Genomic DNA, 27,870 nt, shown 5'->3' on the forward strand with positions numbered 1-27,870 from the left:
GATCTTCATCATCATCACACAAAATGTACGCGAAAGACTGAAATGAGTGGTAGCTTCACAAGTAAGAAATGGTTGTGTAGATCATCCCTCGATCTACCGTGAATTAGAAGAGGGTTTGGCAATGGGATGATAAAGGCCAATCGCCAATGGATATAGGCAACTGCACTGGAAGGGTGGGAACTAGCCATGGTGGGCAAAGTATGTTCTGTTGTGTCTGCTTCTGCAAATGAAGGTACACGGAATGGGTTAACTTCTTCTGGAAGCAATAATCATAAAAGAGCCATGCCAGAGATAATCTATCCCTCTCTCACAAAGTGCTTCATTCCAAGGAACGAGGGAATGGAGACCCATCAAAATTCCGTGGTTTCGTCCAGTATTTTAATAACAGTGCCCCTGCAAGCTTCAACATCTTCTGCCCAGTTCCAAATACATCATGACTCGAACGCCATACAAAGTGCTAAGCGATGACTCATCCAAACTCCGAGCTACGGAGGAAAATTCGTAACAGACAGGGCAGAATGAAATGTGGCAAAATCTTGAAATGAATGGAAGCTGCATTCTCTCCCCCCCCTTTTTTTTTGTCTTCTGGACAATGGCATGGCGTTTTCCACTGGGGCTGAAGTTTTGACTGGGCCGCTTGGAAACTTGGCAGCTAGTAAAATACTTTCCCAGTTACTTACAAGGTGGACGCAGGGATTTGTTTGTGCAGATGTCTGAACACTGGAGTTCTCCCCTTTGGAGGCTGCAGCTGGTTTATTGAAATGTCTCTTGCACCATCGTGATTGGTTGGACTTGTCATTTCCAGTCTAAAACTGGGATACCTGATTCACTTGTTAATGCTATCTCCCACCAGGGCCAGTGCATGGGAGTATGCCAAGTAGGTGGCTGCTTAGGGCGCCATTTGACCTAGGGGAGCCATGAGGCATCCCCTCTCCCCACACTAGGGTTGCCAATCCCCAGGTGGGGGCAGGGGATCCCCCGGTTTGGAGGCCCTCCCCCCGCTTCAGGATCATCAGAAAGCAGGGGGAGGGGAATGTCTGCTGGACACTCCATTATTCCCTATGGAGATGTATTCCCATAGGAAATAATGGAGAATGGGTCCACGGGTATCTGGGGCTCTGGGGGGGGCTGTCTTTTGAGGTAGAGGCTCCAAAATCACAGCGTAGCATCTGGTGCCTCTCTCCAAAATACCCTCCAAGTTTCAAAAAGATTGGACCAGGGGGTCCAATTCTATGTGCCCCAAAAGAAGGTGCCTCTATCTTTCATTTCCTATGGAAGGAAGGCATTTAAAAAGGTGTGTGGTCCCTTTAAATGTGATGGCCAGGACTCCCTTTGGAGTTCAATCATGCTTGTCACACCCTGTCTCCTGGTTCCACCCCCTGTCTCCTGGCTCCACCCCCCAAAGTCTCCTGGCTCCACCCCCAAAGACCCCAGATATTTTTTGAATTGGACTTGGCAGGCCTACCCCACACCCGTGCTGCTGCTGTCCTGATTTTGCTGAGGTCTCCCGAGGCTCAGGAGGCATTGGCAAAGTCGGGGGGGGGGGGAGGTTACAGTGATGTCATTGTGACATCAGTGGCGCGTGTGCGCTTTGCATGTGCAAAAATAACAGGGGGGGGTGTCGGAGGAGCAGGGTTCAGTCGAGGGGCACAGGCCTGCCCATTATTACAATTAATCTCTAGATGACCAAGATCGGTTCCCTTGGAGAAAATGGCGACTTTGGAGGGTGGACTTGACAGCATTATACCTCGCTGGGGTTCCTCCCCTCCCCAACCCCCCCCTCCAAAAAATCTCCAGGTATTTCCGAACTCAGAGCTGGCGACTTTACACTGCAGCCAGGGGATACCTGCATTGGGCCGATCAGCTTGTCAACAGCCAAGTGGTTCTAATTTTTGCTTCTGAAGACTAATGCCAATTCCTCATCAGCGGCTGCTCTGCCCGCGGGTTTCTTGCTTTCCTCGGAGCAAGCGACTGATTCCCCACTAGCCGCTGCATGGCTGTGTTTTGACTCGCGGCTCCCTCCAGTTTCCCCCGCAACGACTTGGTCTTGTTTTTTGGAGATCAGGAAGCTGCAAAGGAATTGGAGTCAAAATGCAGTGACTAGTGGGGAATCGGTTGTTTGCTTTGAGGAATTGGTACAAGTAATTCCTAGTCTTGAGGCATGTGAAGCCAGATAGTCATATAAGACTTCAAAATGGACCCATCTCCTAGCACCACAAGGAAGTAAAAGACTGCTACCAGTCCCCACAGAGAACTGGGGAGTTTCAAAACGGTACTTGCAGAGGCAATAATTCCAGACCTCACTCACCTGGGGCACTCCTGGGCTCAGTCAAAAGGCCGGCAAGCCACCCACTACCTGAAATCTGGGGTAGCCGAAAGCTCCTGGTGGCTGTCTGGCTGCCCACTCTTCTAATCCAGGGATTGTTATGCAGCTGCACCTCCTATTCGATGGACAGGGTAGGTGGGGAGGAGGAGGGGGAACCCTTAGAAAGGTTCAGGAGCTGTGCTCCTGTGAGCTGCTACTGAATCTGAGGCCTGAACTTAAGTATTCTCTTGTGTCCTAGGTTCAAATGGAGAACTGTTACTTTTGGAGGGAACTGTTACTTTTGGAGGGAAGCTGAACAAGCCAAGCTTGTACTCCACACCAGGGTTCCAGAGAAGGCCTAAGCGTGCCCAATCAGGGGAAGGATTGAAACATAAGTAGCCAATCAACATCTAGGCTCATACTGTACCCTGATAGGCCCTTAGGCCTCTGTAAATAGCCAATCCATGTACATAGTTAAGGTCCAATCAGAAGGGGGCAAGAATTGTATAAAGGAGCGGGAGGTTTGAATAGAGCTCAGTCTGTGTTGGTGTTCCTGAAGTAAAGCTTGCTGAAATCACTCTCCGCCTCTGGTCTCTTACTGTGTCGACCCCAGTACTTTACATATTCCAAAAGCAGGCCTTGCAGGTTTCATCTGGCAGGGCGCATCCTGTTCTCTTCCGGTTCATCCACGCCCAGGTTGCTCACTTTCACAGCCCGTTTGTCCGAGGGTGGAGGAGGAGAGACAGAGGAAGGGGAGAATACTGGCTTGGCCTCCTTCTAGCCCCATTCCTGACTCAAAGCCCTTGTCAAATGCAGGAAGGGCCTTTTGTCTGAGGCACTATTAATATGTAATGTGAAGACCGCGTCTCCTTCCAAGAAATGACAGTCAAGAGACAACATTTCCTGCCCTCCGTTGTGATTGTTTTTCTGAATCGGCTGATACTGTTGGGTCTCGAGACATTTGCCTCTTGCCAGTTTTCGATCTGGGTGAATTGAAAAAAACCACCGTTCCAAACAGGAATTAGTCACTGTTTAGAGTTCTCGATGGCTGCCAGCTGTTTGTGGGAAAGGAACTGTGGAGAACTAACTTTGTCCTGTTCCTTGTATCTAGATGGAAGCAGGGAATCTCTCCTCCTCTGTGGTGACTACAAAACGTTGCACCCTTCTATGACATAACCAGTGAATCAGCAACTAGGGAATACATGAGACAAGGAGATTGTTTTTTGTTTTGTTTTGTTTTGAGTTTAGAAAACTGCATCACGTTTTGGGCAAACGCACAGCCCAGAGGTGTGGATGTGGAACATTTTGGCTGCGATCACACACACTAAATAATGCACTTTCAATGCCCTTTCCAGCTGGATTTTGCCAGTTCACACCATAAAATCCAGTTGGGAAGTCTGTTGAAAGTGGATTGAAAGTGCATTATGTAGTGTGTGTGATGGCAGCCTTTCAGTTGCTTTTGACAACCTTTCCTTCATGAAACCCTTCCCGTGTGGCATGGGACTTTGCTGTCTTGGTGTTGAAACCTGCTGTCTTTGCAAGTGACTAGGAAAGACCTGGCACAATATTTCTTCCCCTCCAGGCTGGTGGTGGGAGCCCCTTACGAAACGAACGGGCAGCAGAAGACGGGAGATGTCTACAAGTGTTCCGTGGACATCGAGGCCAACAGCACCTGTTCCAAGCTCAACCTGGGTAAGTCTATGAGACAAAATGTACATGGAATACATCCTCAGGGACATGACTATCTCAGAAAGGTGAGGGCGCACAGTTATTCCCCTGAGCAGATGTACTTGGTGGTTTATGTCAACTTTCTTTCTTCACACTATTAGTGAGGATTAGGTAATGAAAATCTCAAAAGGGAATGTTTGGACCAACCAGGGTTCTTTTTGTAGCAGGAACTCCTTTTAGGGTTGCCAAGTCCAATTAAAGAAAAATCTGGGGACTTTGGGGGCGGAGCCAGGAGACTTTGGGGGTGGAGCCAGGAGACACTGAGGATGGAGCCAGGAACAAGGGTGTGACAAGCATAATTGAACTCGAAGGGAGTTCTGGCCATCACATTTAAAGGGACAGCACACCTTTTGAAATGCCTTTCTTCCATAGGAAATAATGAAGGATAGGGGCACCATCTTTTGGGGCTCATAGAATTGGACCCTCTGGTCCAATCGTTTTGAAACTTGGGGGGTATTTTGGGGAGAGGCACTAGATGCTATACTAAAAATTTGGTCCTCTACCTCAAAAAATAGCCCTCCCCCCCCAAGAGCCCCAGATACCCATGGATCAATTCCCTATTATTCCCTATGGGAATTGTTCTCCATAGGAATAATAGAGTGCCCAGTAGACATTTCCCTCCCCCCCATGCTTTCTAAAGGGGGGGAGGGCCTCCAAGCCAGGGAATCCCCTGCCCCCTCCCTCTCTCACACAAATACTTACTAGATCTTCTTCCCGCAGAACTTTGTGAAAACAAAAGCAAAAGAAAGGGAGGGGCCGTTCACCACAGAAACTATTACTGACCCTTTCCAATGAAGCCCTTCCTGTTTCCTACACAGCCTTGAAGGCACACATATTACAAACGGATCAGGAGCTCTACAACTACATGATGCCTACATGCATGTTCTCCCCCCCCCCCCCCCGCTTCCGGATTTTTGGAGAGCGGGGGAGGAGGCCGCAAATGGGGGGGAGGGGGTTGGGAAGCCTAACTCCTTTGCATATTAGGCCAGGCACCCCTGATATAGTCAGTCCTTCAGGAGCTTCTAGTAAGCCCTTAATGAAAGAGCCTCATAGAATAAGCATCAGAAGCTTGAGAGCAGCAAGGCATTCATGTTTTCAAGGCACTCATCAAACGTCTGCTGCTTATTCAAGCTCCAGGAGGATTGGCTACATCAGGGATTTATTGCAAAGGAGTTCCTGCTACAAAAAAAGCCCTGGAACCAACTCAGAACAATGGGAAAGTGCTGCTTTCTGGGGAGAGCACACACATTGCTTGGATAATGTCCTAAAAGTTTAATTTTCCATGTCTGATCAAGTAGAGAGGTAGGGATCGAGGTCTACTACCTGTCATTGATCTGGAATAGGGTTGCCAAGTCCAATTTAAGAAATATCTGGGGACTTTGGGGGTGGAGCCAGGAGACTTTGGGGGTGGAGCCAGGAGACTTTGGGGGTGGAGCCAAGATCAAGGCTGTGACAAGCATCATTGAACTCCAAAGGGAGTTCTGGCCATCACATTTAAAAGGACGGCACACCTTTTCAATGCCTTCCTTCCATAGGAAATAATGAAAGATAGGGGCACCTTCTTTTGGGGCTCATAGAATTGGACTCCCTGGTCCAATCTTTTTGAAACTTGGTGGGTATTTTGGGGAGAGGCACTAGATGCTCTACTGAAAATTTGGTGCCTCTACCCCAAAAAACAGCCCCCCCCAGAGCCCCAGATACCCGCGGATCAATTCTCCCTGATTTTATATGGGAATAAATCCCCATAGGGAATAACAGAATCCCCAGCAGACATTTCCCTCCCCTCCCCCTGCTTTCTGACAACCCTGAAGCGGGGGGAGGGCCTCCAAACCAGGGGATCCCCTGCCCCCACCTGGGGATTGGCAACCCTAATCTGGAAAGGGCCACAAAGTCTCAACTCTTTAGGGTTTTCAAAACAGAGGTGAACAGACGTGGTTTGCCATTGCCTACCTCTGCATAGCAATGCTGGACTTTCTTGGTGGCCTTTTCAAAAGAGAAGAAAAGCAGCTTTTTTTTTTTTTTTAAGACAATTACATATTTATACCCAGTCTATAAGCCTCCCCTACAGATCTTGGCTGTTTTGACAATCCCCCTCCCATAATACACCTTCAGTTTCCGTCCAAATTTGGATGACAATTTCTATCAACCTAATGGGAAAGGAAAGGAAAGGTCCCCTGTGCAAGCACCAGTCGTTTCCGACTCTGGGGTGACATCGCTCTCACAACGTTTTCACGGAAGACTTTTTACCAGGTGGTTTGCCATTGCCTTCCCCAGTCATCTACACTTCCCCCCCAGCAAGCTGGGGATTCATTTTACTGACCTCAAAAGGACAGAAGGCTGAGTCAACCTTGAGTCGGCTACCTGAAAACCCAGCTTCCACCGGGGATCGAACTCAGGTCATGAGCAGAGCTTAGGACTGCAGTACTGCAGCTTTAATACTCTGTGCCATGGGGCTCTTCAACCTAATGGAGGTTGTCATAAATATGGTGCTTTCCCACATGCTAAATAATGCCGTTTTCATTCACTTCAGCAACTGTTTCTCACAGCAAAATCCAGTTGCAAAGTGCATTGAAAGTGGATTGAAAGTTTGTTGTTTGGCTGGCTTGGCATCAGGGGGTGTGGCCTAATATGCCAATGAGTCCCTGCTGGGCTTTTTCCACAAAAAAAGCCTGTTACTAAGTGAAACTTGCTGGCCTCTTTTCACTGAGGAGGTCCCAGAAATTGGGGAGGCACCAACGACAGCTTGACTTTTCCGAAGTCCGTCTTCATTTGGGTTGGAGATCTAAGGTGTTGTGGCCAGTTCGGCACAGTCCATTAGGCCATCAAGTTAAAGCAACAGTTCCAGAGAGGGAAGAGGAGGTACCTGTCTGTCGGTGGTTTCTGTCTGTCTGTTTTCTCCTATAAAGCCAAGCATTGTCGATGATGGAGAGAACCGCGTACAGTGAAAAAGGCCTCAGAAGAGGCTCTGCCAAGACTGATGCCTCTTTTCACTGCCTGCCTAATGTTGACGTTCTTTCCCCAAGGAAGAGTAACTCTTTCCAATGTGTCCGAGCGCAAGGATAACATGCGTCTGGGTCTCAGCTTGACCACAAACCCTAAAGACAACAGCTTTCTGGTAAGCCATGAGATGTTGGCGCAATCCCCAGCCGCCTTCTATGTAAGTCTTTCTGTCCTCCTTGTGCTGGGTAGGTTTCAGACTTGGAAGGGGGACCTGTTTTTTAATCTCAGTCCTGCAATATGGGCCCTTGTTTTGAATGTGTCTGACTGTATCTATTACAACTTTCTTCTTCTTTCTTTCTTTCTTTCTTTCTTTCTTTCTTTCTTTCTTTCTTTCTTTCTTTCTTTCTTTCTTTCTTTCTTTCTCTCTCTCTTTCTCTCTCTCTTTCTCTCTTTCTCTCTTTCTCTCTTTCTCTTTCTCTCTTCTCTCTTTCTCTTCTTTCTCTCTTTCTCTCTCTCTTTCTCTCTTTCTCTCTTTCTCTCTTTCTCTCTTCCTTCCTTCCTTCCTTCCTTCCTTCCATCCTTCCTTCCTTCTCTCTTTCTCTCTCTCTCTCTCTTTTTCTCTCTCTCTCTCTTTCTTTCTTTCTTTCTTTCTTTCTTTCTTTCTTTCTTTCTTTCTTTCTTTCTTTCTTTCTTTCTTTCTTTCTTTCTTTCTTTCTTTCTTTCTTTTCTCATCCTCATTAGAAAGTCTCTATAAAACAAACATCATTTCCTCAACTACATTCCTTTTCAGAATCTAGATAATTCCATTCTTCATCTATTGCATTCCAGTGTTTTCTGTGTTGTCTTCCAACTATAGTCAGATCTGATTTTGGGGTGATTTTTGTCCATTAACAAGGCAGTTGCAAGGCTCCACCACCCATGTGTAGGATGAAAAAGGGCTGTTGAAAATGCCCTTCTCCATTGCTTCCTCTTCTTACTCTAGTTAATTACTGCAGCATTGTATTCCTTTGGGTTGCTAGTGGGTGGAATTCTTTTGTCATTGCCTTTTCTCTGAGTAGAACAAAGTTGGAGTCCAGTAGCACCTTTAAGACCAACGAAGTTTTATGAAGAATGTCAGCTTTCATGTGATCGATGCACACTTCATTGGACAATGAAATGGGGTACGGTTAGCAGTGCTACATATAGCTTGTTCAGAGGTGGTTTTCCCTTGCCTGACTCTGCATAGCAACCTTGGACTTCCTTGGTGGTCTCTCATCCCAGTAGTAACCAGGTCTCACCCTGCTTAGCTTCTGAGATCTGAGAAGATCAGGCTACCCTGCTATGGGAAGTAATTTATTAAATATGAAAATGCAGGGATTGATAAGTTACAAGCAGGGCCGGCTCGCCCACTAGGCAAACTCGGTGCTTGCCTAGGACGCTGGGAGGGTGGGGGGTGCAGAATTGGGTTCCCCCCTTCCAGGTGCCCTAGGCAGGCGTCTTGTTTGGCTGCCTCCCCTGCCGGCCTACTGGCCCGCCGGCGCTGCTGCCATTGCCCGCCCTCTCCTTTCCCTTCCCTTCCTGTCCCTTCACCTCCCCCCTCCCAGCGCAATCAGAGTGTGCCGTGCCTAGGCCCTGCCGGCCGCGACACGGCGGCGTGCATCTTATCTTTCAAAGAACACTCTGGAGGCTTGGCTCCCCCTCCCTTCTGGTTCTGGAACAGAGAGGGGAGAAGTCTCCAGTGTGTTCTTCGAAAGATAAGATGCATGCTGTGTCACGGCCGGCAGGGCCCAGTGTCAAGTCGGCAGATTTAATAACGAGTCATTGTTGAAATAAAATAACTAGTTTATTGATACTGTGGTTCTCGACTACGTTGGTATTGAAAGACTAAAGATCATACAGTAGAATGCAATCATATAAGGTACACTTCAAAGGGATTCTTTAGGGAGGGGCACTATGCAGGGCACATTCACACATTGATGTTGCTACTTTGTTCTCAGGCCCGCTTTGGCCTTGAGCGTCTCTGGCTCCAACCTCCCCCGGTGCCAGGCCTGAGAAGGCTCAGATAAAACGTTCACATATTCCCATTTCAAAGCGATACTACATAACAAAGAAAAGGAGGGGGGTAAGGAGAGTTTGAGCTAGCAGCAATGGAATACAGTTTGGCTTTACCCAGGATGCTTCTCTCCTGAGCCAATGTTAGGTACAGACTTGACCAGAGTTATATACAGACTTGACACCCAGGCCAGCCTCGTAGCCAGCAATTTTGGGTGGGGGGGGCTGTGGAGTCTTGGCTGCTTCTTCCAGCAGCCAGCCTCCGGGCCCCAGCTCTCTCTCTATCATGCTCTTGGGGGTGGGAAGAAGAGCCGGGGGAGAGCGGTGGCGGCAAAAACGGGACTGCAGGGAGAGCAGTGAGGAAAGGAGGGGCCACATAGGTGGAAGTGGGGGTTGGGTGGAGGGGCCGTGCCCCCCTCCCCCCGTGGTTATGGCCCTGGCCTAGGCACGGCACACTGTGATTGTGCTTGGGGTGGGGAGGTGAAGGGACGCCCCCCACATGTCCCCCAGAGGGTACTAAGATCAGGAACTCAACATCTTTTAGTGATTCCCGGGCCAAGAGGGGCGAGGCTGACAGCTACTAGGGATTGCGCCTTCTGGGTAGCAGCCCCCTCCTGGTGGAACCAGCTGCCAGGGGAGGTTAGAGCCTTGTGGGACCTCGCCCAATTCCGCAAGGCCTGTCAGGCCACACTCTTCCGACTGGCTTTCGGCTGACTTTGAGACTTGTAACAGCGGGTGGAATCCAGGGCGTGCTGACGTCACCGAAGTTGAATAATATCGGAATTAGCACCAACTGTTTTTAAATTGTTTTAAATTTAATTGATTTTATTGTGATGATGCACTGTTTTGTGATGATTGTTGTAAGCCACCCTGAGCCTGCCTCGGCGGGGCTTGGGATAAATTTAATAAAACCTAAACCATAAGATGCGCAGGACGTTGTAGCTGGTATGGCCTAGGCACAGTGCGCTCTGATCGCCTGGGGGAGGAAGCAATGGGAAGGGAAGGGGTGGGCGTGGGCGTGAGGTGCAGTGTGCTCGGGAAAGTGCAAAAGAGCACAGCGCTGCGTTGCAGTGCTTCGGGGCGGGGGCAGCAGGGTGCCAGCCTGGGGTGCCATGGGGCCTTGAGCCTGTGCTGGTTAGAGATGTAAAGGACCGGAAAAAATTGGGGGAAAAACCCATTTTTTTCCTGAAGGTTTTTTTGTTTGTTTTTTGCCGAAAAATTGGAAAAATTGAAAAAAAAATGATTATGGAATGTTTTATTTTAACATGACAAATACAATATTTTAAGACAAGGTGTTCAAATATTTTCCAAATCATTTCTAAAAAATACGTATGTTATCAGATTATTCTAACTTCTGTGCACTGAAGACAAGCAAGTCCTAGACCATGCCCATTCATTGAAACGTAGTCCTGCGCTCCCTTCTAGACACTTCCCCCCTCTTCAATTCTTTTTATAAGAATGAGTTTTTTTAATTTTTATCTAATACTGTGGAGAGGAAATATGAATAATTGTTATTTCTGGATTTTTAAAAATTGTTTTGTGGAGGGTTTTTTTTTGTCTGTTCCACATAAACTTGTAAACAGTTCAGGAGATTGTTGCTCCATTTGTTACAATTACAAATAAATATTATTTAAAAAGTAAGTTCTGTTTGCAATAAATTGTTTGGATACGCTCTATTTTTAATATGCGAGTTGTGATAATTTCATGCCAATTGCCCATAGTCATATTTTATTGTTTCTAAGGTAACAGAATGTCTTTCAGTCAGGAAAAGAAAAAAGAAGTGCTAATGTGGCATTTTTTTTCCAATTGTTGCGAAAATTTCCAGTTTTCCCCGAAAAAAAACTGTTGTTTTTTTTCCCTGAGCTTCAAAATTTCTGGAAATTTTACATCTCTAGTGCTGGTTACAAGAATCAGGACAGTGATGCAACTAAAGGGACAGTTTCAGGGGCGAGGATGATCTCTGCTGAGCAGAACCTGCTTCTGCGAAGGACGTTGCCGCACTGAGAGATTTTGGGAGGAAGAAGTGCTGTGTGGATCCTCCCTTCATTTGCGCTTGCAGAGAGGAGTCAGCCCTTCAGCCTTGCAAGAGGTGAAGCAGCTGCCTTCTCTCTCCTCTTAAGCTTAAAGCAAGAGCACGGCAGGGTCCAAACCGGCAGCTTCAGGCACACGGGAGGCGTCTCAAAATGGAACGGCCGAATTCCGACCAGACGCCCCTGCGCGAGTTGCCCGTTTCCCACATGGGAGGCGCTTTGGTGCAGTCAGTCGGCTGCTGCGCACCATCTCCTTGGCACGGTTGGGGTTTCTTTTTTTCCATACATTTTTAGTGGTTATGCGCACATGTGCTCACACACACATGCACGAATGCGCTCTGGGCAGTTTTTTTTTTTTTTTTAAATAATGCAGGTGAGCTCCTAGAGTAGATTGGCAGGTTCACGTTGTCAATCTGCCTCACTTGCACGCTCCAACTTTCATATGCCAGAAAGGCAGATGGTGTGTGGGGCTAAAATTTGCTTTTTGGAGCCGCAACTGAGACTAGGGTGTCTGGGGACTTTGAGGGGCGGAGCCAGTATCATGGTTGTGACAACCATAATTGAACTCCAAAGGGAGTTCTGGCCTTCACATTTAAAGGGACTGCACGCCTTTTAAATGCCTTCCCTTCATTGGAAATAATGTTGGATATGGGCACCTTTTTGGGGGGCTCATAGAATTGGACCCCCTGGTCCAATCTTTTTGAAACTTGGATGGTCTTTTGAGGAGAGGTACCGGATGCTCTGCTGCAAATTTGGTGCCTCTACCTCAAAAACAAGAGCCCCCCCCCCAGAGCCCCAGATATCCACAGATCAATATTCCATTATTCCCTACAGAAATCTCTCCATAGGGAATAATGGAGTGCCCAGTGCACATTTACCTCCCCTTCCCCCGCTTTCTGATGACCCTGAAGTGGGGGGAGGGCCTCCAAAGTGGGGAATCCCCTCTCCCTACCTAGCTGAGACACCTAAGGACGGGAGGCAGATGCGCGTGTTTGGATTTGATTTTTTGATCCGTCCGCGAACCGTCCCTGTGTCGGCTTAAAGCGCCAGTCTGGACCCAGCCTGCCTGAATCTTTCAGAAGTGATGTCCATGCAGCCGGCTTATGGGGTAGGCCATGACTCACTTATGGAACAATTCCAGGGCCCACCAGGGGCTGGTCAGCAGTTCACAAGCTTGCTTTATCTTTTTTTTCCTGATGACTTTTCTTGCTTGGGTGAAAACCGAAAGTGTTTTTATGTCAGCAACAGACTGCACCCTTCTGGGGCATGCTGAAGTCTGGATAAAGCCTCTCAAAGAGGCTCAGAAGATAAAACGTCCCCAGTTCTGGAGGGATTCCCTGGGCCACAGTTGGCGTCATGCTTCTAAAACCTTCCTCGACGTCCCATTTACCACCACCTCTGTTACCCCTCCCATCCACAGGCCTGCAGCCCTCTCTGGTCTCACGAGTGCGGAAGTTCGTACTACACCACAGGGATGTGCTCTAGGGTGAACTCCAACTTCAGATTCTCCAAGACGGTGGCTCCAGCGCTCCAGCGTATGTACCGGGAACGGTCTGTTCAGAAGCCCTTGGTTGCATGGTGGGACTCGGAGGGGATGCTGGGGGAGCAGGTGTCCTTTGGCCACTGCAGTCCCACTTGGAGAAGTCCCCACAGACAGCAGGGAGTGAAAGGAGGAGGAAGAGCTGGAGGAGGCCAGCAGCAGGAGAAAAGCCATGAATGGGGCTGTGGCTCAGTGGCTGAGCATCTGCTTGGTAAGCAGAAGGTCCCAGGTTCAAGCCCCGGCATCTCCAACTAAAAAGGGCCCAGACAAATAGGCGTGAAAAACCTCATCTTGAGACCCTGGAGAGCCATGAATGGGGCTGTGGCTCAGTGGTAGAGCATCTGCTTGGTAAGCAGAAGGTCCCAGGTTCAAGCCCCGGCATCTCCAACGAAAAAGGGTCCAGGCAAGTAGGCATGAAGAACCTCAGCTGGAGACCCTGGAGAGCCATAAATGGGGCTGTGGCTCAGTGGCAGAGCATCTGCTTGGTAAGCAGAAGGTCCCAGGTTCAATCCCCGGCATCTCCAACGAAAAAGGGTCCAGGCAAGTAGGCATGAAGAACCTCAGCTGGAGACCCTGGAGAGCCATAAATGGGGCTGTGGCTCAGTGGTAGAGCATCTGCTTGGTAAGCAAAAGGTCCCAGGTTCAATCCCCAGCATCTCCAACTCAAAAGAATCCAGGCAAGGAGGCATGAAAAACCTCCGCTTGAGACCCTGGAGAGCTGCTGCCAGTCGGAGCAGACAAGACTGACTTGGATGGACCCAGGGGGCTGTGATTGAGCAGAAGGCAGCTTCATATGCTCATATGATCTTTTCTTCCTAGGCAGCAGCAATGACAGAAAGCCGTGTCTTTCATATGAACCTTCCTGCTTTGGTTAGGGAAACAAAATGCAGGGAGCCCCAGAAATAGATGGGCTGAATCCTGGAGTTGCCAACCTCCAGTTAGGGGCTGGGGAACTTCCACAATAACAACTTATTTCCAGATTGCAGAGCTCGGTTCTCCTCGAGGATAATGGCTGCTTTGGAGGGTGGACTTCAGGGCTTTTTTTTGTAGCAGGAACTCCTTTGCATATTAGGCCACACACCCCTATGCAGCCAATCCTCCGAGAGCCTATAGTAGGCCCTGTACAAAGAGCCCTGTAAGCTCTTGGAGGATTGGCTGCATCGGAGGGCGGTTTGGCCTAATAAGCTGAGGAGTTCCTGCTGTAATTTATTTATTATTTTATTAGATTTGTATCCCACCCTCCCCACCGAAGCAGGCTCAGGGTGGCTGGTGAACTTTATGACATTACACACCTCTGAGGTCCCTCCCCTTCTCCACACCCCACCCTCCACTGGCCCCCCCTCAAATCTCTAGGTATTTCCCAACCTAAACCCAAAGGCAGGCGTTAAACTTCTCTCGCTGTTTGCCTTCAAATGTCCGAAGAGGATGCTGCAAATTTTCTTGTAATAAGTCCAGGCGTCTCCTAGAGTTCCTTGGGGAGGAGCTATTTTTTAAAGGCTGCACTGTAGATATATCTTTCTAGAACATAAGAAGGCGCTCCGGACGATAAGGCGCTCCGGACGATAGGACGCACCTTCCTCCTGGGGGGCGATCCGCTGCCTCTGCCTCCGATCCGGCGCTTCCCCCGCGCCTCCCTGCCTGGCTCCATCTTCTTTCAGCAAGCGCTGGGATCGCTCCACGTGGCTCCAACACAAACCCAGCGCTTCGCGAGCGACGGCTGCCGAGGGGGCAGCGTGCTTCTTCCTTGCCTGTGTGCCTGGCTCCACCTCTGATGCTTAAAGCAAGCACTGGGATCGCCCCCTCCGCCCTCCTATCCCAGCGCTTGCTTTAAGCATCACAGCTGAAACCAGGCACACAGGCAAGGAGGAAGCACCCGCCCCCTCCGCAAACCCAGCGCTTTGCGAGCGCCAGCTGTGGAGAGGGCAGCGTGCTTCTTCCTTGTCTGTCTGCCTGGCTTCAGCTGTGATGCTTAAAGCAAGCGCTGGGATCGGAGGGCGGAGGGAGCAATCCCAGCGCTTGCTTTAAGCATCAGAGGTGGAGCCAGGCAGACAGACAAGGAGGAAGCACGCTGCCCTCTCTGCAGCCGGCGCTCGCGAAGAGCTGGGTTTGCGGTGGGGCCACGTGGAGCGATCCCAGCGCTTGCTGAAAGAAGATGGAGCCAGGCAGGGAGGCACGGGGGAAGGTCCGGATCAGATGCAGAGGCAGCGGATCGCCCCCCTCCCCGGAGGAAGGTACGTACCGGTACCTTCACTCCATAAGACGCACACACTTTCCCCCCCACTTTTTTTTGGGGGGGGGGTGCGTCTTATGGTGCGAAAAATACGGTAATTCGTTATGAGGGCCAGATCTGACATAAATGAGATCTTGTCGGGCTGGGCCGTGTGTGCCATAACAAGTTATGCCAACACAGCAAACACAATTAAAGATTTTTTTTATTAAAAAATCCTTTAACAATGCTTAAAAGATTAGCACTCTTGCAATATGTTGTTTATGTAACAGTCTCTGATAGCCGACACCTCTTGCTCTGGATTATTGCATCAAATTCTGGAGACGGTGTCTGTGCTGTAGCGATCTTGAGTATGCTGTTCAGTTGTTGTTCAGGTGTGTATTCAGTTGCAAACCTACTTTTGATTTATTAGCATTCATTACAGAAATCTCATGGGCAGTGCTTTGAGCCTAAGACCAAGCATGAAATGGCTGGACATTGCAAGCTTTTGTACGTAAGTTGCTTCGTCAAGAACATGTGAAGGTACCATGACACAGACGAGATATGAGTTGTCTACAAAACTATAGTCTTCCCCAGAAAAATAACTACACCTTCTGTGACGCCATGCAATAAAACAGAGACAGAAATGTATAGTGGTCAGTACCAGCCAACTTATAGGGGAAGCCTGGTTAAAATCCCCAGTCTACAAAGGAAATGTGGTGGGTGAACTTGGTCTGGACACACACATGCAGCTTAATCCACCTCGCTGGCATGTTGTTATTCCTCATCTAAATAGTTCACATTGCCTTCCTACTGATAAATAATGGATCATGAAGGCATGAATACAAAGAAAAGGGAAAGGCAAAACCCGGTTACACCCAGGAGACCCCTGGCACAACAAGCCAACAGAACAGAAACACACACGCTTGCAGGCCTGATAGGTGGCCCACCCCTCAGGCCAAACGTTTGATGCTCCTGTCCTAGAGTCTCAATGAAGGTAAAGCACATCAGAAAATAGGAGAATTTTGGAGATTTTAAAGCATAGTGGGGGGCAGGGAGAACAGGGTTGCAAACTCTGCCTCTGGAAATTCTTGGAGATCTGGGGCAGTGCCTGGAAAGGGGGAGTTGATGGCGGGGGGAGCAGTGCTGTGATGCCATAGAGTCCACCCTCTGAAGCTGCCATTCCCCCCCCCCCCTTGTGGGGAACAGATCACTGCACAACTGGCTCCACCTGGAGGTTGGCATCAGTCTACCCTTCAGCTTTTCGGGTCAGGGAGCATCTGGGCAGGCCTTCTCTGCTTCCTGCAAGTAGCCAAGACCTCACCCTGATCTGTTGCCTGTCTCGTCGCAGGGTGCCAAACGTACATGGATATAATTATCGTCCTGGATGGATCCAACAGCATCTACCCTTGGGTGGAAGTCCAGCATTTCCTGATCAACATCTTGAAGAAATTCTATATCGGGCCAGGCCAAATACAGGTGAGAAAACACAGCTGGGGGACACTCCCCCCTTTCAGCACATCCTTCTGTCTTGCTTGACAGCTTCCCTTGGATTATGGGCTGCCAAGTCTCTCTCCGCTGCCAACACACCGTGCTCCTCTCCAAGTCGAAACCTGCAGACGTTGCACTTGAAAGCCAGGCCAGCAGAAGCGATACAGATGTGGCTCCTTGGAACATGGCTTTTGCAGGGTGGCCATCTTGGGGGCAGAGGTCACCAATGACGTGGCGGATGGGGTGGCTTGACTGCACGCTGCTAAAACTTGGCTTGGCCACTTGCCTTGACCAGTTGGCCTCTTCTCTTCAGTTTGGTGTAGTGGTTAAGTGCGCGGACTCTTATCTGGGAGAACCGGGTTTGATTCCCCACTCCTCCACTTGCAGCTGCTAGAATGGCCTTGGGTCAGCCAGAGCTCTCTTATCTGGGAGAACCGGGTTTGATTCCCCACTCCTCCACTGGCAGCTGCTGGAATGGCCTTGGGTCAGCCAGAGCTCTCTTATCTGGGAGAACCGGGTTTGTTTCCCCACTCCTCCACTTGCAGCTGCTGGAACGGCCTTGGGTCAGCCAGAGCTCTCTTATCTGGGAGAACCGGGATTGATTCCCCACTCCTCCACTTGCAGCTGCTGGAACGGCCTTGGGTCAGCCATAGCTCTCTTATCTGGGAGAACCGGGTTTGATTCCCCACTCCTCCACTTGCAGCTGCTGGAATGGCCTTGGGTCAGCCAGAGCTCTCTTATCTGGGGAACCGGGTTTGATTCCCCACTCCTCCACTTGCAGCTGCTGGAATGGCCTTGGGTCAGCCAGAGCTCTCTTATCTGGGAGAACCGGATTTGATTCCCCACTCCTCCACTTGCAGCTGCTGGAATGGCCTTGGGTCAGCCAGAGCTCTCTTATGTGGGAGAACCGGGTTTGATTCCCCACTCCTCCACTTGCAGCTGCTGGAATGGCCTTGGGTCAGCCAGAGCTCTCTTATCTGGGAGAACCCGGTTTGATTCCCCCTTCCTCCACTTGCAGCTGCTGGAATGGCCTTGGGTCAGCCAGAGCTCTCTTATCTGGGAGAACCCGGTTTGATTCCCCCCTCCTCCACTTGCAGCTGCTGGAATGGCCTTGGGTCAGCCAGAGCTCTCTTATGTGGGAGAACCCGGTTTGATTCCCCACTCCTCCACATGCAGCTGCTGGAATGGCCTTGGGTCAGCCATAGCTCTCTTATCTGGGAGAACCGGGTTTGATTCCCCACTCCTCTACTTGCAGCTGCTGGAATGGCCTTGGGTCAGCCAGAGCTCTCTTATCTGGGAGAACCGGGTTTGATTCCCCACTCCTCCACTTGCAGCTGCTGGAATGGCCTTGGGTCAGCCATAGCTCTCATAGAGGTTGTCCTTGAAAGGGCAGCTTCTGGAAGAGCTGTCTCAGTCCCACCCACCTCACGGGGTGTCTGTTGTGGGGGGAGAAGATATAGGAGATTGTAAGCTGCTCTGAGTCTCTGATTAAGAGAGAAGGGTGGGGTATAAATCTGCAGTCTTCTTCTTCCAGTTATGGCTCACTCCTCATAACAGACCTGTTGTTTTTGTTCTTTTAACCTAGGTTGGAGTTGTGCAATATGGGGAGAACGTAGTGCACGAGTTTCACTTGAACGACTACAGGTCTGTGAAGGACGTGGTGGCTGCTGCCAGCCATATCGAGCAGAGGGGAGGCACGGAAACTCGGACCGCGTATGGGATTGAGTTTGCCCGGTAAGCTTCACGTGACATACAATGCCATCCCCAAACTTGTCTTCTCCAGGCTGTGCTATAAACCCCAGGAATGTCCCAACCTAGACTGATACCCAGGGCTTTTTTGGTAGCAAAAGCCCAGCAGGAACTCATTTGCATATTAGGCCACACCCCCTGATGGCATCGTTGTTTTGCGCAGTGTTTTTTTTTGTCGCAAAAGCCCAGCAGGAACTCATTTGCACACCCCTGACCCAAGACAGCCGGAACTGTGTTCCTGTGGATTCCTGCTCCAAAAAAGCACTACTGATACCTAAAGGACTACCACCTTCCCAATTGTCTTTAATTGTGTTTCTCCATCTCCTTTATACCGTTTATATCTCTGCTTCTTGGATTACATTTTATGATACGCGCAGTCCGGCCCCAGAAAATCCCACTTGTGTCAGATCCATTCCTCCTAACAAATGATTTGATTCCCCACTCCTCCACTTTGATTCCCTGGTTTGATTCCCCATTCCTCCACTTGAAGCTGCTGGAATGGCCTTAGGTCAGCCATGGCTCTCATAGGAGTTGTCCTTGAAAGGGCAGCTGCTGTAAGAATTCTCTCAGCCCCACCTACAAGGTGGGGTTATTACCTCTCAGCCTCACTACAAGGTGCTGGTTATTATCTTTAAAGCCCTATATGGCCTAGGACCTGCCTACCTTAGGGACCATCTCTCCCCACATGTTCCCAAAGGGTACTCAGATCGGGATCACACAATCTACTAGTAATCCCCGGGCCGAAGGAAGCCAAATTAAAAATCACCAGAGACAGGGCCTTCTCGATTGCAGCCCCCTGCTGGTGGAATCAACTGCCAGAGGAAGTGAGGGTCTTACAGAACCTTGCACAGTTCCGCAGGGCCTGCAAGACTGTTCTCCTCCGGCTGGCATTTAACTGACATGGTGCCTGTATCTCAGGGAATTGAAGGAAATGCCGTCGCCACTGAAATAGCACCAAATTAATATTCTCTTTTACCTGTTTTAACTATTGAATATTCTGTTTAACTGTTGTATGTGTAATTTTTAATACTTGTGGACTTCTGGGATGTTGTGAGCTGCCCTGAGCTTGCTTCGGAGGGGAGGGCAGGATATAAATCAAATCAATAAATAAAACTGCCTCACAGGCTGTCTGTTGTGGGGGAGGAAGAAAGGAGAATGTGACCGCTCTGAGACGCTGAGATTTGGAGTATAGGGCGGGTAGGGTTGCCAAGTCCAATTTAAGAAATATCTGGGGACTTTGGGGGTGGAGCCAGGAGACTTTGGGGGTGGAGCCTAGAGACATAGGGGTGGAGCCAAGATCAAGGCTGTGACAAGCATAATTGAACTCCAAAGGGAGTTCTGGCCATCACATTTAAAGGGATGGCACACCTTTTCAATTCCTTCCTTCCATAGGAAATAAGGGATAGGGGCACCTTCTTTTGGGGCTCACAAAATTGGACCCCCTGGTCCAATCTTTTTGAAACTTGGGAAATATTTTGGGGAGAGGCACTAGATGCTGTACTGAAAATTTGGTGCCTCTACCCCAAAAAACAGCCTTCCCAGAGCCCCAGATACCCACAGATCAATTCTCCATGATTTTCTATGGGAATAAATCTCCATAGGGAATAACAGAGTTCCCAGCAGACATTTCCCTCCCTTCCCCCCGCTTTCTGACGACCCTGCAGTGGGGGGAGGGCCTCCAAACCGGGGGGATCCCCTGCCCCCACCTGGGGATTGGCAACCCTAAGGGCGGGATATAAATCCAATTTCTTCTTCTTCTTCTTCTTCTTCTTCTTCTTCTTCTTCTTCTTCTTCTTCTTCTTCTTCTTCTTCTTCTTCTTCTTCTTCTTCTTCTTCTTCTTCTTCTTCTTCTTCTTCTTCTTCTTCGAGTTTGACACCTCTGCTCTAAGAACCACCCTGACCTGGCTCTTGAATTCCTTGATGGAAGAATGAGGGATACTCCTGCAATCAGGCAATGCTTAAAAATTCATTCGATTCCAGCAAAAGAATTCTAGGTTTCCGGGCATCTCTCTCGCTCCCTTCGTTTGCCCTTATTAATTCTTAGGAGGTAGAAAGATGTTTCAGGTTTTCAAAAATCTCCCCCAAAACAGCAAGAATGGCATCTCAAGCTGTATTTGTGGAGCTCTTCTTGGAGCGGTGCTCGTATCTCAGCCGCCAGGTAACCAGCAGGGAATGCTGTGTGAACTTGAATTTCTGCCTTTCTTGGCTTCCAGCTCCGAAGCCTTCCAGAAAGGTGGGCGGAAGGGAGCTAAGAAGGTGATGATCGTCATAACAGACGGGGAGTCGCACGACAGCCAAGACCTCGAGAAAGTGATCGAAGACAGCGAGAAGGATAACGTCACCAGATATGCCGTGGCGGTAAGTCACTTCGGGGCATGATCTGCTGGTTCATTTGGCTTGAACTACATCGCAATGCATGTTGAGGCCAGATCATCTTCAGTCACTTTCACACTTCCTACCTTCAGAGGACATTTTCTACATGCATTTGCATGCCAGGAAACTCCCGAGCAACTGCTATGGAACCCCTGGGCCTTGCTGAGGATTCTGGAGCATTTTAAGTCACACCGTTGATATTCTGCAGCACTACAGTGTAGGGGATAAAGTAGGGTTGTTGGGTGTGGGTTGAGAAATACCTGGACATTTAAGGCTGCCGGTCCCCAGTTGGTCAAAGCAAAACCACTGTGCAAACACAAAATGAATCAACAATAATATAATAAAGCGTCCAAATAATTTATAAAGATACCCCAAATACACAGGGAGTATATGTCATAAGGGGATGGATTCCACAATAATTTTCAAGAAGATTCCATGGAGGATGCAAAAAGATCCACTCTTGAGCCTTTTAGAAACTGAATATGTCTTAGTTTGGTGTCATTGTTGTGAGTTTACAGGACGGCTCTTGGATGAAGCTTGTTTGCAAAACGTGGTCTATCAAGTCGACAAACACGTAAAGGAAGGAACTTTGTACCTTTGGAGCCTTTATTTTGGGAGACTGGATCGACCACATCTTGTGAAATTGACTGATTGAATTTCCAGGAGAAGCCTTTTGAATGGACCTTTTGCATTCTCCATGGAATCTTCTTGAAAATTGTTGTGGAATGCACCCCCTCATGAAATATACTTCCTATATATTTGGGGTATCTTTATAAATTATTTGGACACTTTTTTCTATTATTGTTGATTCGTTTTGTGTTTGCACAGTGGTTTTGCTTTGATCTATTTACTGTGTAGCCATTTTGTTTCCACTCCCCAGTTGGGGGCGGGGAACCCTCCAGTTTGGATGGCCACCCCCCACTTTAGGGTTATCAGAAAGGAGAGGAGGAGAGAAATGTCTGCTGGGCACTCCATTATACCCCATGGAGACCAATTCTCATAGGATATAATGGAGAATTGATCCGTGGGTGTCTGAGGCGCTGGGGGGCTGTTTTTTGAGGTAGAGGCACCAAATTTTCAGCATGGTGTCTAGTGCCTCTCCTCAAAACACCCCCCAAGTTTCAGAAAGATTGGAAAAGGGGGTCCAATTCTATGAGCCCCCAAAGAAGGTGCCCCTATCCTCAGTCCATTATTTCCAAATGGTGGGAAGGCATTGAAAAGGCGTGCGGTCCCTTTAAATGTGATGGCCAGAACTCCCTTTGGAGTTCAATCGTGCTTGTCATAACCTTGCTCCTAGCTCCACCCCCAAAGTCTCCTGGCTCCACCTCCAAAGTCCCCAGCTCTTTCTTTAGTCAGAACTGGCAACCCTATGGAGACTTTGGGGGTGGATCTCAGAGAGGGCAGGGTTTGGGGTGGGCAGGGCAGGGGAGGGGCCTCAGCCGGGTACGATGCCCACCCTCTATAGCAGGGGAACTGATCGTTGTCATGTGGCGACCAGTTGTAATGTGAGAGATCTCCAGTTTTCACCAGAGGGTTGACCAACTCTAGATAAAGTTACTAACCTGTCGGCCGCTGCTGCGCAGTCTGCACTGGCTACCAATTGAGTACCGGATCCATTTCAAGGTTTCAGTATTAACTTTTAAAGCCTTATGCAGCCTGGGACCTACATACCTACGGGAGTGTCTTTCCCCATACGAGCCCCAGAGGCCACTACGATGGGCCACTCAACATCTTCTGACCATCCCTGGCCCAAAGAAGATGCAGGCCCTACCGGATTTACTGCTGTTCCGGAGGGCCTGTACATATGAACATATGAAGCTGCCTTATACTGAATCAGACCTTTGGTCCATCAAAGTCAGTATTGTCTACTCAGACTGGCAGCGGCTCTCCAGGGTCTCAAGCTGAGGTTTTTCACACCTATTTGCCTGGACCCTTTTTAGTTGGAGATGCTGAGGATTGAACCTGGGACCTTCTGCTTACCAAGCAGATGCTCTACCACTGAGCCACAGCCCCATTCATGGCTCTCCAGGGTCTCAAGCTGAGGTTTTTCACACCTATTTGCCTGGACCCTTTTTAGTTGGAGATGCCGGGGATTGAACCTGGGACCTTCTGCTTCCCAAGCAGATGCTCTACCACTGAGCCACCGTCCCTCCTGACAAACGGAGCTGTTCCGCCAGGCTTTTGGCTGAGGCAGGCGGGCGTCCTCACGCCATCTAATTGGCCTCCCTGCACTGACCGCATCCTGTGTTTCAATCTGTGAAGGATGTACATATCACTGACACGGCCTTATTTTATTTCATTGTGATGGTTTTAACTGTTTAAAATTTAATTGTCTTATGATGTGATTTTAACTGTTTTATTATGTTGTAATCCGCCCTGAGTCCAACCTGGGAAAGGGTGGACTAGAAATCAGCAAACATAAATAAATAAATAAACCTCTAGGCGAGGCGTGGAGTTCTCCTGGGACTATAACTGATCTCCAGTCTTAGGGCGTTTTCACACTCACCTTCAGCCGGCGCGACCCCCCTCTTCACCACGCAGGATCTGCGCGGATTTCGCACTAAATGCCGCGGAGCAGCCGGAAGAGCCGGAAGCTCCCGGCGCAAAAGCCGCTCAAACGTAAACCGCCAAAAAGCAGTTTCCGTTTGCGCGGCTTTTGCGACGGGAGCTTCCGGCTGCTCCGCGGCATTTAGTGCGAAATCCGCGCAGATCCTGCGCGGTGAAGAGGGGGGTCGCGCCGGCTGAAGGTGAGTGCGAAAACGGCCTTACTGTTTGCACTGAAAAACCCCATCCTTGTACGTTTTGGACAAACGTGTTTTAATGCGTGGGGGGAAAAAAATCTTGAGATTTATCGTTCTGCCTTCCAATCCCAGGTCCTTGGTTATTACAACAGACGAGGAATCAATCCCGAAGCCTTCTTGAAAGAGATAAAGTTTATAGCAAGCGATCCAGATGAAAAGCATTTCTTCAATGTCACCGATGAAGCTGCTCTAAAAGATATTGTTGATGCTCTCGGAGAGAGGATTTTCAGTCTGGAAGGTGAGCAGCGTCGAAGCCGGCGGCGTCTCCAGGGGCCGTCTGGTTCTCCACGCTGCCTGCTGGGTTTTCTAAAGAAGCCCAGCTGAGTCCTGTTAATAGTTGGATTTCACAGGAACTCTTGTGCATTTGAACTTGGAGTTTAATTGACTCTCTTTATACCCCCATTTTTCTCCCCAATTGGGACCAAAAGTAGTTTCCAACATTTTCCCCTTCTGTCTCCAGGTACAGAACTGTATCTGAAAATTGTCCCTTCGTACTTAGAAATTCAGAGTTTTAACTGCTTGATTCGAGTCCAGCAGAACCTTAGAGAGCGGCAAGGCTTTTTTTTTTATAGCAAGAACTCCTTTGCGTATTAGGCCACACCCCTCTTATGTAGCCAATCCTCCAAGAGCTTACAGTAGGCCCTGTAAGCTCTTGGAGGATTGGCTACATCATAGGGGTGTGGCCTAATATGCAAAGGAGTTCCTGCTTCCAAATAGAAAGCTTTTAACTAGAAAGTCATAAGAAAATGAGAGTGGGGGGGGGGAGGGAAATGTCTGCTGGGCACTCCATTATTCCCTATGGAGACCCATTCCCATAGGATAAAATGGAGAATTGATCTCTGGGTATCTGGTGTTCAGAGGGACTGTTTTTTGAGGTTGTGTCAAGCGTCGATATTTCTCAGTAATCAGTCTTTTGTTTTAAATCAAAGCTGCTTTATTGTTAGAAACTCAGAATCTGTACCAAGGACACAAGCGGTATATGAGGTATACAGGGTTACACAGTTGCTATATAGGATATCTTCAAAGGTTACATTATAGATGCATACTTGAGTCATGGGTTCAAAGGTTACTAAACACTATCTCTTTTATTACAAAGGAATTTAGACTATTAAAAACATCTCCCATTCTTACACTTCTCTAGCAGAAGATAAGAGTTGTCTGTGTGAACCTGTGGGAGAGGCAACTTGAAAGTGGTACCAGCCAGGCTGTAGCATAAACATCCTTGCGCTAGGTGGATTTATTACTTGCCCAATGGTTGTAAATAAGGGGGGAGCAGTAAAGAGCCGGTGGCCTGCTCTGTGTCTAAGGAACCATCATGTTACAAAAATAAGCGCGCTTGACAGGTAGAGGCACCAAATTTGCAGCATAGCATTCAATGCCTCTCCTCAAAAGATCCTCCAAGTATCAAAAAGATTGGACCAGGGGGTCTCATTCTATGAAACCCAAAAGAAGGTGCCCCTATCCTTCATTATTTCCAATGGAGGGAAAGTATTTAAAAGGTGAATGGTCCCTTTAAATATGATGCCCAGCACTCCCTTGAGAGTTCAATTATGCTTGTCACACCCTTTCTCCTGGCTCCGCCCTCAAAGTCTCCTGGCTCCACCCCCAAAGTCCCCAGATATTTCTTGAATTGGACCTGGCAACCCTAAGTCCAAAAGCACATTCCAAAAGCTGCTGCAATCCAGAATACACATGTATGTGGACACCTGGAGCTGCCTCACACTGAATCAGACCCCCCTGGATCCATCCTAGCCAGTCTTGTCTATTCAGACTGGCAGCTGCTCTCCAGGGTCTCAGAGAAAGGTCTTTCCCGTCCCCTCCTGCCTGGTCCTTTTAACTGGAGATGTCAGGGACAGAACCTGGGACCTTCTGCATGCCAAGCAGATGCTCTACCACTGAGCCACACTCCTGCTAATTCATGTGCTCCAACATATACATAAATCCTTTCCACATTCTGGTGTCTCCCATTCATTTAGTTCCAGCGTGCCAAGAGATTGGCTTCGGCCATTGGAAAGAATGAAGGAGGTGAGGTTCCCTGCCTGCACGTGCCAAAATTCCACCCCTGCTGTGAATTTAAGTGCAAATTTGTTCCAGCTCATAAAAGGAATTATATTAAGTTGGAGTAATGAGGGTTTCTCCACTCTTCAGATGTGGGCCTTTGCCAGTTTTCTTTTGTCCTGCTCTGGAGATTGATTTTGTGCTAGTCAAAGGCAACTCCATCCTGGGGCTTAGAGGTCAAGGCGTCACCAAGGACAGAAGGTGTTGACAGGCTGGTTGGTATCCTGTCTTCTCACAGCAGAGAAAGGAAATGGCAAAAAAGGCCCCTGTTCTAGCAACTGGAGAGGACTTGGAAGCAACACCGTCCGCACCCGTGCCACAATGTCAGACATATAGGAAATCAAGCCACTCATGTATGGTGATTGCAGCAGTGTCCTGCTGATGTCCCACGACCACCCACAGAACAAGGGCAGAACCAGGGAACATACAACACCCTCCACTGTAGGTAGAACACTTAGGAGTACTAGCTGTATTATGAACAAAGCAGGAGTCAAGTGTCACCTTTAAGACCAACCAAGTTTTATTGAGAACGTAAGAACATAAGAGAAGCCATGTTGGATCAGGCCAAGGGCCCATCCAGTCCAACACTCTGTGTCACATAAGAGAAGCCATGTTCGATCAGGCCAACGGCCCATCCAGTCCAACACTCTGTGTCACACAAACACATACACACAAACACACACACACACACACTGTGGCTAATAGCCACTGATGGACCTCCGCTCCATATTTTTATCTAACCCCCTCTTGAAGCTGGCTATGCTTGTAGCCGCCACCATCTCCTGTGGCAGTGAATTCCACATGTTAATCACCCTTTGGATGAAGAAGTACCTCCTTTTATCCGTTCTAACTCGACTGCTCAGCAATTTCATCGAATGCCCATGAGTTCTTGTATTGTGAGAAAGGGAGAAAAGTACTTCTTTCTCTACTTTCTCCATCCCATGCATAATCTTGTAATCTTCTATCATGTCACCCCACAGTCGACGTTTCTCCAAGCTAAAGTGCCCCAAGCGTTTTAACCTTTCTTCATAGGGAAAGTGTTCCAAACCTGTAATCATTCTAGTTGCCCTTTTCTGCACTTTTTCCAGTGCTATAAAAGTGTGCTCTCTAAGCACACTTCATCAGACGAGGGGATCAGGTATTAAGGGCTGAAATACATGCAGTTTGTTGATTAAGTATGCAGACTGATTTCAGCCCAAAATACCTGATCCCCTCGTCTGATGAAGTGTGCTTAGAGAGCACACGAAAGCTTACGTTCTGAATAAAACTTGGTTGGTCTTAAAGATGCTATTTGCCAGCATGGCTGCCCACTTGGATCTATCTGTATTATGATTAGAAGGGGGGAGGACCTTTAAAACCAGCCCCTCCAAGCCCCAGATACCCATAGATCAATTCACCATTATACCCTATGGGAATTGGTCTCCATAGGGAATAATGGAGTGTCCAGCAGACATCCCTCCCCATGCTTTCTGATGTCCCTGAAGCGGGGGGAGGGTCTTCAAACCGGGAGGCCTCCTGCCCCCAACTGGGGATTTAGCAACCAAAAAGAGTAACGTGGAAAATGGAACAGGTAAGAAGCACTAAAGCATCCACCATAAACCAGCCTCAAATATAGATAGTTTAAACAATTTATGCACACAGCATAGAAGACTTTTAAAAGAATACAAAAGTACAGTAGTGCAAGTATGTACCACACCAGAATCCCCAGTCCTTTCACTTGCAGTGAATATTTTATCCCTTGGAAGTAGTGCATCCAGGATGTGATATAGTGAGCCGTATACACAGAGTCCAACGCTCCAATTCTTCTCTCAGTTATAGCCAGCGTAGGAACTGGCAGCTGCAAGCCACAAGACCGCAACAGCGATGCCCCGTTTCACACGAGGCTTCTGCAAACTGCATAAATAGAACGTCAAAATCCACTAGCACAATCTATAAGTAAAATAACTTAACCACACACTTGCACTACCGTACTTTTGTATTCCTTTGCAAGTCTTCTATGCTGTGTGTATAAATTGTTTAAATTTTCTATATTTGAGGCTGGTTTATTTGGATAAGAGCCCCGTGGCGCAGAGTGTTAAAGCGGCAGTATTGCAATCCTAAGCTCTGCTTACGACCTGAGTTCGATCCCAGCGGAAGCTGGTTCAGGTAATAATAATAATAATAAAATTTTATTTATATCCCGCCCTCCCCGCCGAAGCAGGCTCAGGGCGGCTAACATCATCCATAGATATACAATAGAATAAATATACAGGCTTTAAACTTAACATTATTTAAAAACAATTCAGTTCACAATTAGCTTAATCTGACAGTAACAATGATGTTCCTGACGCTATTTCTGTCAGTTTACACGATAACGAGGGTCCTTGAGCAAAATCATGTTGGCGGATCCCTTTATTTAACAATCATAGATCAGCAGTCCGTAAAAGCCAGCTTAAAAAGGGTGGTCTTGCAGGCCCTGCGGAACTGGTCAAGGCTCCGCAGGGCCTGCACCTCCTCCGGGAGCTGATTCCATAGGCATGGGGCCGCGATGGAAAAGGCCCGTGCACGAGTGTTCTGGAGTTTAGCCTCTTTTGGCCCAGGGATGGTCAGTTTGTTTTTCCCTGCTGACCTCAGTGCTC

At 48.6% G+C, this 27,870-nt stretch overlaps 1 protein-coding gene across 1 annotated transcript in view; it reads left to right on the forward strand.

Moving 5' to 3' along the window:
* The window catches only part of ITGA11 (integrin subunit alpha 11), a 154,611-nt gene that overhangs the window by 59,471 nt on the left and 67,270 nt on the right, over positions 1-27,870 (forward strand). The window contains exons 4-10 of the mRNA XM_060260361.1: positions 3,888-3,997; positions 7,057-7,148; positions 12,455-12,569; positions 16,132-16,259; positions 17,857-18,005; positions 20,234-20,378; positions 23,267-23,432. Coding sequence (XP_060116344.1) covers positions 3,888-3,997; positions 7,057-7,148; positions 12,455-12,569; positions 16,132-16,259; positions 17,857-18,005; positions 20,234-20,378; positions 23,267-23,432 — 905 coding nt within the window. The remainder of the gene's footprint in view (positions 1-3,887; positions 3,998-7,056; positions 7,149-12,454; positions 12,570-16,131; positions 16,260-17,856; positions 18,006-20,233; positions 20,379-23,266; positions 23,433-27,870) is intronic.

The sequence above is a fragment of the Heteronotia binoei genome, chromosome 19 (genome assembly GCF_032191835.1).
Source record: "Heteronotia binoei isolate CCM8104 ecotype False Entrance Well chromosome 19, APGP_CSIRO_Hbin_v1, whole genome shotgun sequence".
NCBI lineage: Eukaryota > Metazoa > Chordata > Lepidosauria > Squamata > Gekkonidae > Heteronotia > Heteronotia binoei.